General features: G+C 54.7%; 1 protein-coding gene across 1 annotated transcript in view; it reads right to left on the reverse strand.

Annotated features, from left to right (window-relative positions):
• The window catches only part of LOC148136863 (uncharacterized), a 70,573-nt gene that overhangs the window by 9,798 nt on the left and 42,744 nt on the right, over positions 1 to 18,031 (reverse strand). Inside the window, exons 7-10 of the mRNA XM_087982837.1 lie at positions 11,213 to 11,260; positions 5,631 to 5,684; positions 3,245 to 3,292; positions 482 to 529 (exon numbers count right to left, since the gene is read on the reverse strand). Of these exons, the coding sequence (XP_087838963.1) occupies positions 482 to 529; positions 3,245 to 3,292; positions 5,631 to 5,684; positions 11,213 to 11,260 (198 nt within the window). The remainder of the gene's footprint in view (positions 1 to 481; positions 530 to 3,244; positions 3,293 to 5,630; positions 5,685 to 11,212; positions 11,261 to 18,031) is intronic.

Below are 18,031 nucleotides of genomic sequence, written 5' to 3' on the forward strand. Positions count from 1 at the left end.
CGCTCCAGCCCTACTCTCATCCGCAAAAGTTGCTCATTATTCAAGGTTCAACCTACAAAGCCAACCCAACATCCCATTTAATGTGAGCTGCATTTATTGAGGATTTTGCAAGGAATGGAGGGTTTGGGTTATTAGGTGTCTGCCTGTCTGCATGTGTCTGGGTGTGTCTGTCTGCATCTGCCTCCCTGTCTGGGTGTTGAATCATGTGTTTTGCTGCTAGCAGCTCCTGCAGCTAACTGGACGGTCTGGAGCGTACCCACCATGAGATTTTGCTGTGAGAGAGGTTTGGAGACAAGTGAGCATTTGGGAGCAGTTAAAACTTTGATAGTGTTGGGGGGTTGGTAGTTGATGTAAGACAAGGCCTGTACCTGGACATGGACAGTGCTGTGTGTGTGTGAAAAGGAGACAAAGTTACCTCGATAGCGGTAGATTAGTGGCTCGCGCGGAGGTGCATCAATGGTCAGGGCTGGACCACACATACCTGTCGTGATGTATTCTTCCTGTAGGTATGGCTTCGACCCGTAAGGCTCTGGGCAAGGAGTAGAAAGCACAAAGACAAATCATTCCTTAAATTTTTGACTTTGTGGGATGGGAACTTGCTGAGCACTACACGCTGGGAGTGTGACAGAGAGAGAGAGACAGAGACAGGGTAGCTCAGGGAAGGGAGCTCATCATTGCGTGTCAGAATGCACAGACTCCTGGTTCGATTCCTGGGATCAGGGAGCTCCATTTGTAAAGGGATATGGGCTATAGGCCCCTCCAATCTCCAGGCACAGGGTGACAGTCCAACCCTTAATACAGAGCCTGTGCTCAGAAACAGGACTGCAAGCTGAATGCACCAGGGTCCAATGATGCATCCGAGGGCTTGGCAGTGCCGATCAGGGGCAGGGGGAGCTTTCTGAGGAGCTTGTGCCATCCATAACTGCTTCACCAATAAATGTACTTTGTTCCTTGCATTACTGACTGTTCTTACAGCCAGCCCCAGGGACGGGCTGGAAAATGGGAAGCCTTCAGAAATGAGATAACAAGAATCCAGAGAAAGTATATTCCTGTCAGGGTGAAAGGGAAGGCTGGTAGGTTTTGGGGAATGCTGAATGACTAAAGAAATTGAGGGTTTGGTTAAGAAAAAGAAGGAAGCATATGTCAGGTCTCGACAGGATAGATCAAGTGAATCCTTAGAAGAGTATAAAGGCAGTAGGAGTATTCTTAAGAGGGAAATCAGGAGGGCAAAACGGGGACATGAGATAGCTTTGGCAAATAGAATTAAGGAGAATCCAAAGGGTTTTTACAAATATATTAAGGACAAAAGGGTAACTAGGGAGAGAATAGGGCCCCTCTAAGATCAGCAAGGCGGCCTTTGTGTGGAGCCACAGAAAATGGGGGAGATACTAAATGAGTATTTTGCATCAGTATTTACTGTGGAAAAGGATATGGAAGATATAGGATGTAGGGAAATAGATGGTGACATCTTGCAAAATGTCCAGATTACAGAGGTGGAAGTGCTGGATGTCTTGAAACAGTCAAAGGTGGATAAATCCCCAGGACCTGATCAGGTGTACCCGAGAACTCTGTGGGAAGCTAGAGAAGTGATTGCTGGGCCTCTTGCTGAGATATTTGTATCATCGATAGTCACAGGTGAGGTGCCGGAAGACTGGAGGTTGGCAAACGTGGTGCCACTGTTTAAGAAGGGCGGTAAAGACAAGCCAGGGAACTATAGACCAGTGAGCCTGACCTCGGTGATGGGCAAGTTGTTGGAGGGAATCCTGAGGGACAGGAAGACATGTATTTGGAAAGGCAAGGACTGATTCGGGATAGTCAACATGGCTTTGTGCGTGGGAAATCATGTCTCACAAACTTGATTGAGTTTTTTGAAGAAGTAACAAAGAAGATTGATGAGGGCAGAGCAGTGGACGTGATCTATACGGACTTCAGTAAGGCGTTCGACAAGGTTCCCCATGGGAGACTGGTTAGCAAGGTTAGATCTCATGGAATACAGGGAGAACTAGCCATTTGGATACAGAACTGGCTCAAAGGTAGAAGACAGAGGGTGGTGGTGGAGAGTTGTTTTTCAGACTGGAGGCCTGTGACCAGTGGAGTGCCACAAGGATCGGTGCTGGGCCCTCTACTTTTGGTCATTTACATAAATGATTTGAATGTGAGCATAAGAGGTACAGTTAGTAAGTTTGCAGATGACACCAAAATTGGAGGTGTAGTGGACAGCGAAGAGGGTTACCTCAGATTACAACAGGATCTGGACCAGATGGGCCAATGGGCTGAGAAGTGGCAGATAGAGTTTAATTCAGATAAATGCGAGGTGCTGCATTTTGGGAAAGCAAATCTTAGCAGGACTTATACACTTAATGGTAAGGTACTAGGGAGTGTTGCTGAACAAAGAGACCTTGGAGTGCAGGTTCATAGCTCCTTGAAAGTGGAGTCGCAGGTAGATAGGATAGTGAAGAAGGTGTTTGGTATGCTTTCCGTTATTGGTCAGAGTATTGAGTACAGGAGTTGGGAGGTCATGTTGCGGCTGTACAGGACATTGGTTAGGCCACTGTTGGAATATTGCGTGCAATTCTGGTCTCCTTCCTATCGGAAGGATGTTGCGAAACTTGAAAGGGTTCAGAAAAGATTCACAAGGATGTTGCCAGGGTTGGAGGATTTGAGCTACAGGGAGAGGCTGAACAGGCTGGGGCTGTGTTCCCTGGAGCGTCGGAGGCTGAGGGGTGACCTTATAGAGGTTTACTGGGGTGGGGGAGTCCAGAACTAGAGGGCGTATGTTTAGGGTGAGAGGGGAAAGATATAAAAGAGACCTACGGGGCAACTTTTTCACACAGAGTGTGGTATGTGTATGGAATGAGCTGCCAGAGGAAGTGGTGGAGGCTGGTACAATTGCAGCATTTAAGAGGCATTTGGATGGGTATATGAAAAGGAAGGGTTTGGAGGGATATGGGCCGGGTGCTGGCAGGTGGGACTAGATTGGGTTAGGATATCTGGTCGGCATGGACGGGTTGGACCGAAGGGTCTGTTTCTGTGCTGTACACCTCTATGACTTGAGTCCGTGCAGTCAGTGATGGCGTAAGGGGTTGAGAGAGAGTGCTGAGAAATTCACAAACAGTACACACGTTTCACTTCACCTCCTCCCCTCCCCGCTGCCCAGTGACACCTTCCCTTCCCACCCCCATTCTCCCCTCTCTTCTCCTCCCCCATTAACAGTGTTCACCCTCTGCCGAAAAACAGCACCTACCAGAAGTGATGTACTCTTTAAGGTATGGCTTGCTGGATGGAGACGGTTCTGTCGCAGAGGGGAGAGCACAGTTAAAATAATGACATGTTCAACTCAAACTGAAAACAGAGAGAGAGAGAGAGAGAGGGGGGGGGGTTGTGGTGGAGGGAAACAAAATCCAAAACCCTCGAGACTGGCCCAACTCCAACCTGTTCATTTAGTAATCACTCATGGAATTCACCATCTCTGGCTAGGCCAGCATTCATTACCCAGAGGGCAGTTAAAGGTCAACCCCATTGCTGTGGGTCTGGAGTCACGTGTAGGTCAGCCCAGGTAAGGGTGGCAGTTTCCGACCCTAAAGGACATCAGTGGACCAGATGGGGTTTCCCAACAATCGACAATGGGCTCACGGCCTTCATTAGACTCTTCAAACCAGATTCTTTAGGAATGCAGGTTTCACCGTCTGCTGGAACATGAGCTAGGTCTCTGGGATTAATCGTCTGGCTGTAGTAGCACCAGACCATCACCTCCCCAGTCTGCACCTTTCCAGTTGGGGGCTGTACTCCCTGTATCCCCTCCTTCCCCCCTGCCGCTGCCATGTGGAGACATCTACACGCACAGAAACTCAGCTGACGGTGGGGGAGGGGAGGGTATTTCACACCCATGAGTTGACAACACTTCAAGGACAGGCAATTCAACTGTGACAGCATCACATATCTGCCTGTCCCACACCTGCACAAACGTTCCACTCAGGTCCCTGCTGGAGGGGAGTGGGGACCTTTCTGGGTGAACGTTACCCCACTGCGTGGCCGGTTACAGGCCTTAGTACTGCTTGCACCACACTGCTGTACGCACTGTACCCTCCCTCCCCCCACGCCCCAGGGATCAGGCTGGGCAGCTTCCTGGTCTCTACAGCTCAGAGCCACGTGAGACAATTCATTCATTCCTCTCGCCAGAGAGGCTAAGGGGGTGGAGAGGACAGGGGCTCGGGGATGGGATTGGGCAGTAGAGGACAGGGGTGGGGATGGGATTGGGCAGTAGAGGACAGGGGTGGGGATGGGATTGGGCAGTAGAGGACAGGGGTGGGGATGGGATTGGGCAGTAGAGGACAGGGGTGGGGATGGGATTGGGCAGTAGAGGACAGGGGTGGGGATGGGATTGGGCAGTAGAGGACAGGGGTGGGGATGGGATTGGGCAGTAGAGGACAGGGGTGGGGATGGGATTGGGCAGTAGAGGACAGGGGTGGGGATGGGATTGGGCAGTAGAGGACAGGGGTGGGGATGGGATTGGGCAGTAGAGGACAGGGGTGGGGATGGGATTGGGCAGTAGAGGACAGGGGTGGGGATGGGATTGGGCAGTAGAGGACAGGGGTGGGGATGGGATTGGGCAGTAGAGGACAGGGGTGGGGATGGGATTGGGCAGTAGAGGACAGGGGTGGGGATGGGATTGGGCAGTAGAGGACAGGGGCTCGGGGATGGGATTGGGCAGTAGAGGACAGGGGTGGGGATGGGATTGGGCAGTAGAGGACAGGGGCTCGGGGATGGGATTGGGCAGTAGAGGACAGGGGTGGGGATGGGATTGGGCAGTAGAGGACAGGGGTGGGGATGGGATTGGGCAGTAGAGGACAGGGGCTCGGGGATGGGATTGGGCAGTAGAGGACAGGGGTGGGGATGGGATTGGGCAGTAGAGGACAGGGGTGGGGATGGGATTGGGCAGTAGAGGACAGGGGCTCAGGGATGGGATTGGGCAGTAGAGGACAGGGGTGGGGATGGGATTGGGCAGTAGAGGACAGGGGTGGGGATGGGATTGGGCAGTAGAGGACAGGGGTGGGGATGGGATTGGGCAGTAGAGGACAGGGGTGGGGATGGGATTGGGCAGTAGAGGACAGGGGTGGGGATGGGATTGGGCAGTAGAGGACAGGGGTGGGGATGGGATTGGGCAGTAGAGGACAGGGGTGGGGATGGGATTGGGCAGTAGAGGACAGGGGTGGGGATGGGATTGGGCAGTAGAGGACAGGGGTGGGGATGGGATTGGGCAGTAGAGGACAGGGGTGGGGATGGGAGTGGGCAGTAGAGGACAGGGGTGGGGATGGGATTGGGCAGTAGAGGACAGGGGCTCGGGGATGGGATTGGGCAGTAGAGGACAGGGGCTCGGGGATGGGATTGGGCAGTAGAGGACAGGGGTGGGGATGGGATTGGGCAGTAGAGGACAGGGGTGGGGATGGGATTGGGCAGTAGAGGACAGGGGCTCGGGGATGGGATTGGGCAGTAGAGGACAGGGGTGGGGATGGGATTGGGCAGTAGAGGACAGGGGCTCGGGGATGGGATTGGGCAGTAGAGGACAGGGGTGGGGATGGGATTGGGCAGTAGAGGACAGGGGTGGGGATGGCTGTGGGGATGTCAGATACCTGCACGGCGATTCCTCACAGACTGTGGGTGGCCCTTCCTGAATGGGCGGCGAGCTGGAAACAGATACATAACAGACAATCACATTGTACACCTTCTACAGAGTCTGCAACACTCACTCCGTCCCTCCCCAGAGTCTGCAACACTCACTCCGTCCCTTCCACACCCCTTACAGAGTCTGCAACACTCACTCCGTCCCTCCCCAGAGTCTGCAACACTCACTCCGTCCCTCCCACACCCCTTACAGAGTCTGTAACACTCACTCCATCCTTCCACACCCCTTACAGAGTCTGCAACACTCACTCCGTCCCTCCCCAGAGTCTGCAACACTCACTCCGTCCCTTCCACACCCCTTACAGAGTCTGCAACACTCACTCCGTCCCTCCCCAGAGTCTGCAACACTCACTCCGTCCCTCCCACACCCCTTACAGAGTCTGCAACACTCACTCCGTCCCTCCCCAGAGTCTGCAACACTCACTCCGTCCCTCCCACACCCCTTACAGAGTCTGTAACACTCACTCCATCCTTCCACACCCCTTACAGAGTCTGCAACACTCACTCCGTCCCTCCCCAGAGTCTGTAACACTCACTCCATCCCTTCCACACCCCTGACTGAGTCTGCAACACTCACTCCGTCCCTTCCACACCCCTGACAGAGTCTGCAACACTCACTCCGTCCCTCCCCAGAGTCTGCAACACTCACTCCGTCCCTCCCCAGAGTCTGCAACACTCACTCCGTCCCTTCCACACCTGCTCCAGAGTCTGTAACACTCACTCCATCTTCCCCAGAGTCTGTAACACTCACTCCATCCTCCCCAGAGTCTGTAACACTCACTCCATCCTTCCCCAGAGTCTGTAACACTCACTCCATCCTTTCACACCCCTTACAGAGTCTGTAACACTCACTCCATCCTTCCCCAGAGTCTGTAACACTCACTCCATCCTTTCACACCCCTTACAGAGTCTGTAACACTCACTCCATCCTCCCCACAGTCTGTAACACTCATTCCATCCCTCTCCAGAGTCTGTAACACTCACTCCATCCCTTCCACACCTGCTCCAGAGTCTGTAACACTCACTCCATCTTTCCCAGAGTCTGTAACACTCACTCCATCCTCCCCAGAGTCTGTAACACTCACTCCATCCTTCCCCAGAGTCTGTAACACTCACTCCATCCTTCCACACCCCTTACAGTCTGTAACACTCACTCCATCCTTCCCCAGAGTCTGTAACACTCACTCCATCCTTCCACACCCCTTACAGAGTCTGTAACACTCACTCCATCCCTCTCCAGAGTCTGTAACACTCACTCCATCCCTCTCCAGAGTCTCTAACACTCACTCCGTCCCTTCCACACCTGCTCCAGAGTCTGTAACACTCAGTCCATCCTCCCCAGAGTCTGTAACACTCACTCCATCCCTCCTCAGAGTCTGTAACACTCACTCCATCCTCCCCAGAGTCTGTAACACTCACTCCATCCTCCCCAGAGTCTGTAACACTCACTCCATCCCTCCTCAGAGTCTGTAACACTCACTCCATCCTTCCCCAGAGTCTGTAACACTCACTCCATCCCTCCTCAGAGTCTGTAACACTCACACCATCCCTCCTCAGAGTCTGTAACACTCACTCCATCCTTCCCCAGAGTCTGTAACACTCACTCCATCCCTCCTCAGAGTCTGTAACACTCACTCCATCCCTCCTCAGAGTCTGTAACACTCACTCCATCCTCCTCAGAGTCTGTAACACTCACTCCATCCTCCCCAGAGTCTGTAACACTCACTCCATCCTCCCCAGAGTCTGTAACACTCACTCCATCCCTCCTCAGAGTCTGTAACACTCACTCCATCCTCCCCAGAGTCTGTAACACTCACCCCATTCTCCCCAGAGTCTGTAACACTCACTCCATCCCTCCTCAGAGTCGGTAACACTCACTCCATCCCTCCTCAGAGTCTGTAACACTCACTCCATCCTTTCTCCAGAGTCTGTAACACTCACTCCATCCCTCCTCAGAGTCTGTAACACTCACTCCATCCCTCCTCAGAGTCTGTAACACTCACTCCATCCTTCCCCAGAGTCTGTAACATTCACTCCATCCTTTCTCCAGAGTCTGTAACACTCACTCCATCCTTTCTCCAGAGTCTGTAACACTCACTCCACCCCTTCCTATGCTTTCTCCAGAGTATTTATCACTCACTCCATCCCTCTCCAGAGTCTGTAACACTCATTCCTCCCCTTCTCCTGAGTCTGTAACACTCACTCCATCCCTTCTCCAGAGTTTGTAACACTCACTCTTCCCCTTCTCCAGAGTATATAACACTCACTCCATCCCTCCCCAGAGTCTGTAACACTCACTCCATCCTCCCCATTGTCTGTAATACTCACTCCATCCCTCCCCAGAGTCTGTAACACTCACTCCATCCCTCCCTAGAGTCTGTAAAACTCACTCCATCCTCCCCAGAGTCTGTAACACTCAGTCCATCCTCCCCAGAGTCTGTAACACTCACTCCATCCTCCCCAGAGTCTGTAACACTCACTCCATACCTTCTCCAGAATCTGTAACACTCACTCCATTCCTCTACAGAGTCTGTAACACTCACTCCATCCTTTCTCCAGAGTCTACAACACTCACTCCATCCCTCCCCAGAGTCTGTAACACTCACTCCATCCCTCCCCAGAGTCTGTAACACTCACTCCATCCTCCCCAGAGTCTGTAACACTCACTCCATCCCTCCCCAGAGTCTGTAACACTCACTCCATCCCTCTCCAGAGTCTGTAACACTCACTCCATCCCTCTCCAGAGTCTGTAACACTCACACCATCCCTCCCCAGAGTCTGTAACACTCACTCCATCCTTTCTCCAGAGTCTGTAACACTCACTCCATCCCTCCCCAGAGTCTGTAACACTCACTCCATCCCTCCCCAGAGTCTGTAACACTCTCTCCATCTCCTGAACCAGATGAGCTCCACCCTAGAATTCTGAAGGAGATAGCTGAAGAGATAGTGGAGGTTTTAGTAGTCATTTTTCAGGAATCACAGAAGTCAGGGAGGGTCCCACAGGACTGGAAATCGTTAATGTAACTCCTTGTTTCAGAAAAGAGTAAGGAAAGACACTGGGAATTATAGGCCGATTAGCCTGACCTCAGTTGTTGGTAGGACTTTGGAGTCTGTTGTGAAAGATGAGTTTTCTGAATACTCAGAAGTGTACGGTAAAATAGGGTAAAGTCAGCATGGTTTCATCAAGGGGAGGTCATGCCTGACAAATCTGCTAGAATTCTTTGTGGAGTTAATGGTAAGGTCCTAGGGAGTGTTGCTGAACAAAGAGACCTTGGAGTGCAGTGTCATAGCTCCTTGAAAGTGGAGTCGCAGGTAGGTAGGATAGTGAAGAAGGCGTTTGGTATGCTTTCCGTTATTGGTCAGAGTATTGAGTACAGGAGTTGGGAGGTCATGTTGTGGGTGTACAGGACATTGGTTAGGCCACTGTTGGAATATTGCGTGCAATTCTGGTCTCCTCCCTATCGGAAAGATATTGTGAAACTTGAAAGGGTTCGGAAAAGATTTACAAGGATGTTGCCAGGGTTGGAGGGTTTGAGCTACAGGGAGAGGCTGAACAGGCTGGGGCTGTTTTCCCTGGAGTGTTGGAGGCTGAGGGGTGACCTTATAGAGGTTTACAAAATTACAAGGAGCATGGATAGGGTAAACAGACAAAGCCTTTTCCCTGGGGTGGGGGAGAACTAGAGGGCATAGGTTTAGGGTAAGAGAGGAAAGATATAAAGGGGCAACATTTTCACACAGAGGGTGGTGTGTGTATGGAATGAGCTGCCAGAGGAAGTGGTGGAGGGTGGTACAATGACAACATTTAAAAGGCATCTGATGGGTATATGAATAAGAAGGGTTTGGAGGGATATGGGCCAAGTGCTGGCAAATGAGACTAGATTAGTTTAGGATATTTGGTCAGCATGGATGAGTTGGTCCGAAGGGCCTGTTTCTGTGGGGTACATCTTTACAATGTTATAATGATCAGATTAGACCAAAGAGGGCCAATGGATGTTATCTATCTGGACTTCAAGAAGGCCTTTGACAAGGTGCTGCACAGGAGGCTACTGAGTAAGATAAGGGCCCCATGGTATTACAGCAAGGTGCTAGCATGGATAAAAGCCTGGCTGTCTGACAGGAAGCACAGAGTGAGGAGAAAAAGGTTCCTTCTCAGGATGGCAGCCGGAGAGGAGTGATGTTCCGCAAGGCTCAGTGTTGGGACCACAACTTTTATCGTTATACTTTATAACGATCTAGATGAAGGAGCTGAGGACATTCTGGTGAAGTTTGCAGATGATACAAAGATAGGTAGAGGGACAGGTAGTATTGAGGAGGCAGGGAGGCTGCAGGAGGATCTGGACAGGTTAGGAGAGTGGGCAAAGAAGTGGCAGATGGAATACAATGTGGGAAAGTGTGAGGTCATGCACTTTGGTGGGAAGAATCGAGGTATGGACTGTTTTCGAAATGGGGAGAAAATTCAGAAATCTGAAGTGCAAAGAGACTCGAGAGTTCCAGTCCACATTTCTCTTGAGGTAAATGTGCAGGTTGAGTTGGTAGTTAGGAAGGAAATACAATGTAGTTATTCATCTTGAGAGGACTAAGGGATGTCCACCTGAGGCTGTATAAGGCTCTGGTCAGACCACATTTCGAGTATTGTGAGCAGTTTTGGGCCCCATATCTCAGGAAGGATGTACTGGCCCTGGAGAGTGTTCGGAGGAGGTTCCTGAGTCTGGTGCCAGGAATGGAAAGCTTAACATATGAGGAGCGTTTGAGGATTCTGGGACAATACTCACTGGAGTTTAGAAGGAGGAGGGAGGGATCTAATTGAAACATACGTGGTGGCTCAGTGGTTAGCACTGCTGCCTCACGGCGCCAGGGACCCAGGTTCAATCCCACCCTTGGGTGACTGTCTGTGAGGAGTTTGTACATTCTCCCAGTGTCTGCGTGGGTTTCCTTCGGGTGCTCCGGTTTCCACCCACCATCCAAAGATATGCAGGTTAGGGTGAATTGGCCAGGCTAAATTAACTGCATTAGTTAGAGGGGAATGGGTCTGGGTGGGTTACTCTTCGGAGGGTCGGTGTGGACTGGTTGGGCCGAAGGGTCTGTTTTCACACTGTAGGGAATCTAATCTAATCTAAAGTAATACAGAATACTGACTGGCCTGGACAGAGAGGATGTTGGGAAGATGTTTCAATTGGCAAGAGAGACTCAGACCCCAGGGCACAGCCTTAGGGTAAAGGGAAGACCTTTTAGAACGGAGAGAAGGAGAAACGTCTTCAGCCAGAGAGCGGGGAATCGATGGGATTCACTGCCACAGAAGGCTGTGGAGGGCAGGTCACTCAGGATATTCAAGATGGAGGTAGATAGGGTCTTGAGTATCAAAGGGATTAAGGGATATGGGGAGTAAGCGGGAGAATGAGGTTGGGAAACGCATCAGCAAAGATTCAATGGCAGAGCAGGCTCGATGGGCTGAATGGCCTAACTTCTGCTCCTGTCTTATCATTTCAACAACTCAGAGGCTTCCCAAAGTGATTGCAGTGCATAGACTTACTGGTTGTGATGATCTCTCTCACTGGCCAGAACTTTGTACCTGGCTCAACTGAAATAGGGAGACAGCAGGAAACTGTTAGTACATCCTAAACAATTCTCCTGCCTACAGCTGAATGGTCAGAGCTGTTATGTGACTGGATAAGGCCTCAGATGTCCTGGGCTAAAACGGGGCTTACACAATTATACATCTCACAAAAAAGTACCCGCTGTGGATGCTGGAAATCGGAAACCAAAACAGAAACTCTCAGCAGGCCTGGCAGTATCTGTGGAGAGTCTCTCTGTTTCTCTCCCCCCACAGATGCTGCCAGATTTTCCAGCATTTTCTGTTTTTGTTAGAAATGCCACCACAGCTGCTCCATTCAGGAAGTAAATCTGGAAATGAAAGCTAGGCTCAGTGAAGGTGAACGCGAAACTGTCTGTGATTCCTGTAAACACCCATCTGGTTCACTAATGCCCTTTATTTCTGACGTCCTTACTTTATAAGGCTCTGGTCAGATCACATTTGGAGTATTGTGCACAGTTTTACCCAGTCGGGCCTACATGTGACTTCGGACCCTGCAGTGATGGGATTGAGGCACAACTGCTCCCAGAGACATTCACTCAACTACAGTTAGGGATGGGAAGTAAAATCTGGCCTTATCAGAGAAAAATATACTCCCCCTTCATGTTAACCCGTCCCTTCTCCCGTCATTCCTCAATTTGGGATTTTCCCTGGAGCAACTCGACATCTCAAAGGGAAAAGGTCAGAGTGTTTGACCCTGAGCAGCAGTCACTGTTCGTGGGCACACAGACTGGTGTTTCTTAACAGCTAATATTGACAAAAACACCCTGACTCCAGCTGGAATACCGACTGTGGGATCTTCACCGTACACCAGCAAACGTTTCACTGAAAAGAGGGCACCACCGACAGTACAGCACTCCCTCAGCTCTGACCCTCCGACAGTACAGCACTCCCTCAGCACTGACCCTCTGACAGTGCCCACTCCCTCAGCACTGACCCTCCAACTGACTGCTCCCTCAGTGCTGATCCTCCGATTGTGCGGCGCTCCCTCAGCACTGACCCTCTGACAGTGCGGCGCTCCCTCAGCACTGACCCTCCAACAGTGCGGCATTCCCTCAGCTCTGACCCTCCGACAGTGCAGCGCTCCCTCGGCTCTGACCCTCCGACAGTGCGGCGCTCCCTCAGCACTGACTCTCCGACAGTGCGGTACTCCCTCAGCACTGACCCTCCAACAGTGCCCAATCCCTCAGCACTGACCCTCCGACAGTGCGGCGCTCCCTCAGCACTGACTCTCTGACAGTGCCCACTCCCTCAGCACTGACCCTCCAACAGTGCCCAATCCCTCAGCACTGACCCTCCGAAAGTGTGGCGCTCCCTCAGTGCTGACCCTCCGACAGTGTGGTGCATCCTCAATGCTGACCCACCGACAGTGCCTGCTCCCTCATCACTGACCTTCCGACAGTGCAGTGCTCCCTCATCACTGACCTTCCGACAGTGCGGCGCTCCCTCAGCACTGACCCTCTGACAGTGCGGCACTCCCTCAGCACTGACCCTCCGACAGTGCAGCACTCCCTCAGCACTGACCCTCCGAAAGTGTGGCGCTCCCTCAGTGCTGACCCTCCGACAGTGCGGCGCCCCCTCAGCGCTGACCCTCCGACAGTGCGGTGCTCCCTCATCACTGACCTTCCGACAGTGCGGCACTCCCTCAGCACTGACCCTCTGACTGACTGCTCCCTCAGTGTTGACCCTCCGACAGTGCGGCGCTCCCTCAGCACTGACCCTCCGACAGTGCAGCACTCCCTCAGCACTGACCCTCCGACAGTGCGGCACTCCCTCAGCACTGACCCTCCGACAGTGCGGCACTCCCTCAGCACTGACCCTCCGACAGTGCGGCACTCCCTCAGCACTGACCCTCCAACAGTGCTGCACTCCCTCAGCACTGATCCTCCAACAGTGCAGCACTCCCTCAGCACTGACCTTCTGACTGACTGCTCCCTCAGCACTGACCCTCCGACAGTGTGCCATTCCCTCAGCACTGACCCTCCGACAGTGCCCACTCCCTCAGCACTGACTCTCCGACAGTGCCCACTCCCTCAGCACTGACCCTCCAACTAACTGCTCCCTCAGTGCTGATCCTCCAATTGTGCGGCACTCCCTCAACACTGACCCTCCGACAGTGCGACACTCCCTCAACACTGACCCTCCGACAGTGCGGCACTCCCTCAGCACTGACATCCGACATTGCGGCACTCCCTCAGCACTGACCCTCCGACAGTGCGGCACTCCCTCAGCACTGACCCTCCAACAGTGCGGCACTCCCTCAGCACTGACCCTCCAACAGTGCGGCACTCCCTCAGCACTGACCCTCCAACAGTGCGGCACTCCCTCAGCACTGACCTTCCGACTGACTGCTCCCTCAGCACTGACCCTCCGACAGTGTGCCATTCCCTCAGCACTGACCCTCCGACAGTGCCCACTCCCTCAGCACTGACCCTCCGACAGTGCCCACTCCCTCAGCACTGACCCTCCAACTAACTGCTCCCTCAGTGCTGATCCTCCGATTGTGCGACACTCCCTCAACACTGACCCTCCGACAGCGCGGCGCTCCCTCAGCACTGACCCTCCGACAGTGCGACACTCCCTCAACACTGACCCTCCGACAGTGCGGCACTCCCTCAGCACTGACCGTCCGACAGTGCCAACTCCCTCAAGCACTGACCCTCCGACAATGCCCACTCCCTCAGCACTGACCCTCTGACAGTGCTCACTCCCTCAGCACTGACCCTCCGACAGTGCGGCACTCCCTCAACACTGACCCTCCGACAGTGCGGCACTCCCTCAACACTGACCCTCCGACAGTGCGGCGCTCCCTCAGTACTGACCCTCCGAAAGTGAGGCCCTCCCTCAGCACTGACCCTCCGACAGTGCAGCTCTCCCTCCATGCTAACCCCCTGATAGTGACTGCTCCCTCAGTGCTGAACCTCCGACAGTGCGGCGCTCCCTCAGCACTGACCCTCTGACAGTGTGGCGCTCCCTCAGCACTGACCCTCCGACAGCGTGGCGCACCCGCAGTGCTGACCCTCCGACAGTGCGGCGCTCCCTCAGCACTGACCCTCCGACTGACTGCTCCCTCAGTGCTGACCCTCCGACAGTGCGGCGCTCCCTCAGCACTGACCCTCCGACTGACTGCTCCCTCATCACTGACCCTCCGACACTGCGGCACACTCTCAGCACTGACCCTCCGACAGTGCGGCGCTCCCTCAACATTGACCCTCCGACAGTGCGGCGCTCCCTCAGCATTGACCCTCCGACAGTGCGGCACTCCCTCAGCACTGATACTCCGACAGTGACCACTCCCTCAGCACTGACCCTGCGACAGTGCAGCACTCCCTCAGCACTGACCCTCCGACTGATTGCTCCCTCATCACTGACCCTCCAACAGAGCGACGCTCCCTCAGCACTGACCCTCCGACAGTGCGGCGCTCCCTCACCACTGACCCTCCGACTGTGCCCACTCCCTCAGCACTGATCCTCCGTCAGCGCCCACTCCCTCAGCACTGACCCTCCGACAGTGCCCACTCCCTCAGCACTGACCCTCCGACAGTGCAGCACTCCCTCAGCACTGACCCTCCGACTGATTGCTCCCTCATCACTGACCCTCCAACAGAGCGGCGCTCCCTCAGCACTGACCCTCCGACAGTGCGGCGCTCCCTCACCACTGACCCTCCGACTGTGCCCACTCCCTCAGCACTGATCCTCCGTCAGCGCCCACTCCCTCAGCACTGACCCTCCGACAGTGCCCACTCCCTCAGCACTGACTCTCCGACAGTGCAGCACTCCCTCAGCACTGACCCTCCGACTGATTGCTCCCTCATCACTGACCCTCCAACAGAGCGGTGCTCCCTCAGCACTGACCCTCCGACAGTGCGGCGCTCCCTCAGCACTGATCCTCCGACAGTGCCCACTCCCTCAGCACTGACCCTCCGACAGTGCGGCGCTCCCTCAGCACTGACCCTCTGACAGTGTGGCACTCCCTCAGCACTGACCCTCCGACAGTGTGGCGCACCCGCAGTGCTGACCCTCCGACAGTGCGGCGCTCCCTCAGCACTGACCCTCCGATAGTGCGGCGCTCCCTCAGCACTGACCCTCCGACTGACTGCTCCCTCAGTGCTGACCCTCCGACAGTGCGGCGCTCCCTCAGCACTGACCCTCCGACTGACTGCTCCCTCATCACTGACCCTCCGACACTGCGGCACACTCTCATCACTGACCCTCCGACAGTGTGGCGCTCCCTCAGCACTGATCCTCCGACAGTGCGGCGGTCCCTCAGCATTGACCCTCCGACAGTGCGGCACTCCCTCAGCACTGATCCTTCGACAGAGCGGAACTCCCTCAGCACTGGCCCTCTGACAGTGCGGCACTCCCTCAGCACTGACCCTCTGACAGTGCGGCACTCCCTCAGCACTGACCCTCTGACAGTGCGGCACTCTCTCAGTACTGACCCTCCGACAGTGCGGCACTCCCTCAGCACTGACCCTCCGACAGTGCGGCACTCCATCAGCACTGACCCTCTGACAGTGCGGCACTCTCTCAGTACTGACCCTCCAACAGTGCGGCACTCCGTCAGCACTGACCCTCCGACAGTGCCCACTCCCTCAGCACTGACCCTCCGACAGTGCGGCACTCTCTCAGCACTGATCCTTCGACAGTGCGGTGCTCCCTCAGCACTGACCCTCCGACAGTGCCCACTCCCTCAGCACTGACCCTCCGACAGTGCGGCGCTCCCTCAGCACTGACCCTCCGACAGTGCGGCACTCCCTCAGCACTGATCCTTCGACAGAGCGGAACTCCCTCAGCACTGGCCCTCCGACAGAGTGGAGCTCCCTCAGCACTGACCCTCCGACAGTGCGGCGCTCCCTCAGCATTGACCCTCCGACAGTGCGGCGCTCCCTCAGCATTGATCCTCCGAAAGTGCCCACTCCCTAAGCACTGACCCTCCGACAGTGCAGCACTCCCTCAGCACTGACCCTCCGACTGACTGCTCCCTCATCACTGACCCTCCAACAGAGCGGTGCTCCCTCAGCACTGACCCTCCGACAGAGTGGAGCTCCCTCAGCACTGACCCTCCGACAGTGCGGCGCTCCCTCAGCATTGACCCTCCGACAGTGCGGCGCTCCCTCAGCATTGATCCTCCGAAAGTGCCCACTCCCTAAGCACTGACCCTCCGACAGTGCAGCACTCCCTCAGCACTGACCCTCCGACTGACTGCTCCCTCATCACTGACCCTCCAACAGAGCGGTGCTCCCTCAGCACTGACCCTCCGACAGTGTGGTGCTCCCTCAGCACTGACCCTCTGACAGTGCGGCGCTCCCTCAGCACTGACCCTCCGACAGTGCGGCACTCCCTCAGCACTGACCCTCCGACAGTGTGGCGTACCCTCAGTGCTGACCCTCCAACAGTGCGGCGCTCCCTCAGCACTGACCCTCCGACAGTGCGGCATTCCCTCAGCACTGGCCCTCCAACAGTGCGGCACTCCCTCAGCACTGACCCTCCGACAGTGTGGCACTCCCTCAGCACTGACCCTCCGACAGTGTGGCGCTCCCTCAGCACTCACCCTCCGATAGTGCGGCACTCCCTCAGCACTGACCCTCTGACAGTGTGGCGTTCCCTCACCACTGACCCTCCAACAGTGTGACACTCCCTCAGGAGGAAGTGAGATCTGCAGATGCTGGAGATCAGAGTCGAGAGTGTGTTGCTGGAAAAGCACAGCAGGTCAGGAGGTAGAATTGGACGGTGCGGGGTTCCTGAGCTATGAGGTTGGAAGCTGTGGATGGGAGATCTCCTGAGGTGATGAGGTTGTGTATGGTCTGGGAGATAATGGTTTGCTGATGGGGGGGGTGGGGTCATGGTCAAAGGGGCGGTAGGTGGAGGAGGTGTCTTCGAGTTGGTGCCCGGCTTCAGTGGTGTAGAGGTCAGTGCGCCAAACTACCACCGTGCACCCCTTTTGTCAGCTGGTTTGATGGTGAGGTTTGGATTGGAGTGGAGGGATACGCGTTGGAGTGGGGGAGGGGGGTGGCCAGGTTGAGGCGGTCGGAGTTCGGGAACCCCACACTGCCCGGTTCTACCTCCTTCCCAAGATCCACAAGCCTGGCCACCCTGGCCGACCCATTGTCTCAGCATGCTGCTAACCCACTGAACATATCTCCACCTAACTCGATACTGTCCTATCCCTCCTGGGACAGGAACTCCCCACATATATTCAAGAAACCACCCACGCCCTCCACCTCTTCCAAGACTTCTGTTTCCCCGGCCCCCAACGCCTCATCTTCACCATGGGCATCCAATCCCTCTACACCTCCATCCGCCATGACCAGGGCCTCCAAGCCCTCTGTTTTTCCCTCTCCTGACGTCCCCAACAGTACCCTTCCACCGACACTCTCATTCATTTGGCCGAACTGGTCCACACTCTTAACCATTTCTCCTTTCAAACCTCCCACTTCCTCCAGACCAAAGGGGTAGCCATGGGCACACGTATGGGCCCCAGCTATGCCTGTCTCTTTGTTGGCTATGTAGAGCAGTTGATCTTCCGTAATTACACCGGCACCACTCCCCACCTCTTCCTCCGCTACATTGATGACTGCATTGGCGCCACCTCATGCTCCCGCGAGGAGGTTGTGCAGTTCATCAACTTCACCAACACATTCCACCCTGACCTTAAATTCACCTGGACCATTTCTGACACCTCCTTCCCTCCCGTTCCTGGACCTGTCCATCTCCATCCCCGAGGACCGACTCAACACTGATATTTTTTACAAACCC

The sequence above is a fragment of the Chiloscyllium plagiosum genome, unplaced genomic scaffold, assembly GCF_037043375.1.
Source record: "Chiloscyllium plagiosum isolate Xiang-an unplaced genomic scaffold, Cpla_swu_hap1 HiC_scaffold_44, whole genome shotgun sequence".
NCBI classification, from domain to species: domain Eukaryota; kingdom Metazoa; phylum Chordata; class Chondrichthyes; order Orectolobiformes; family Hemiscylliidae; genus Chiloscyllium; species Chiloscyllium plagiosum.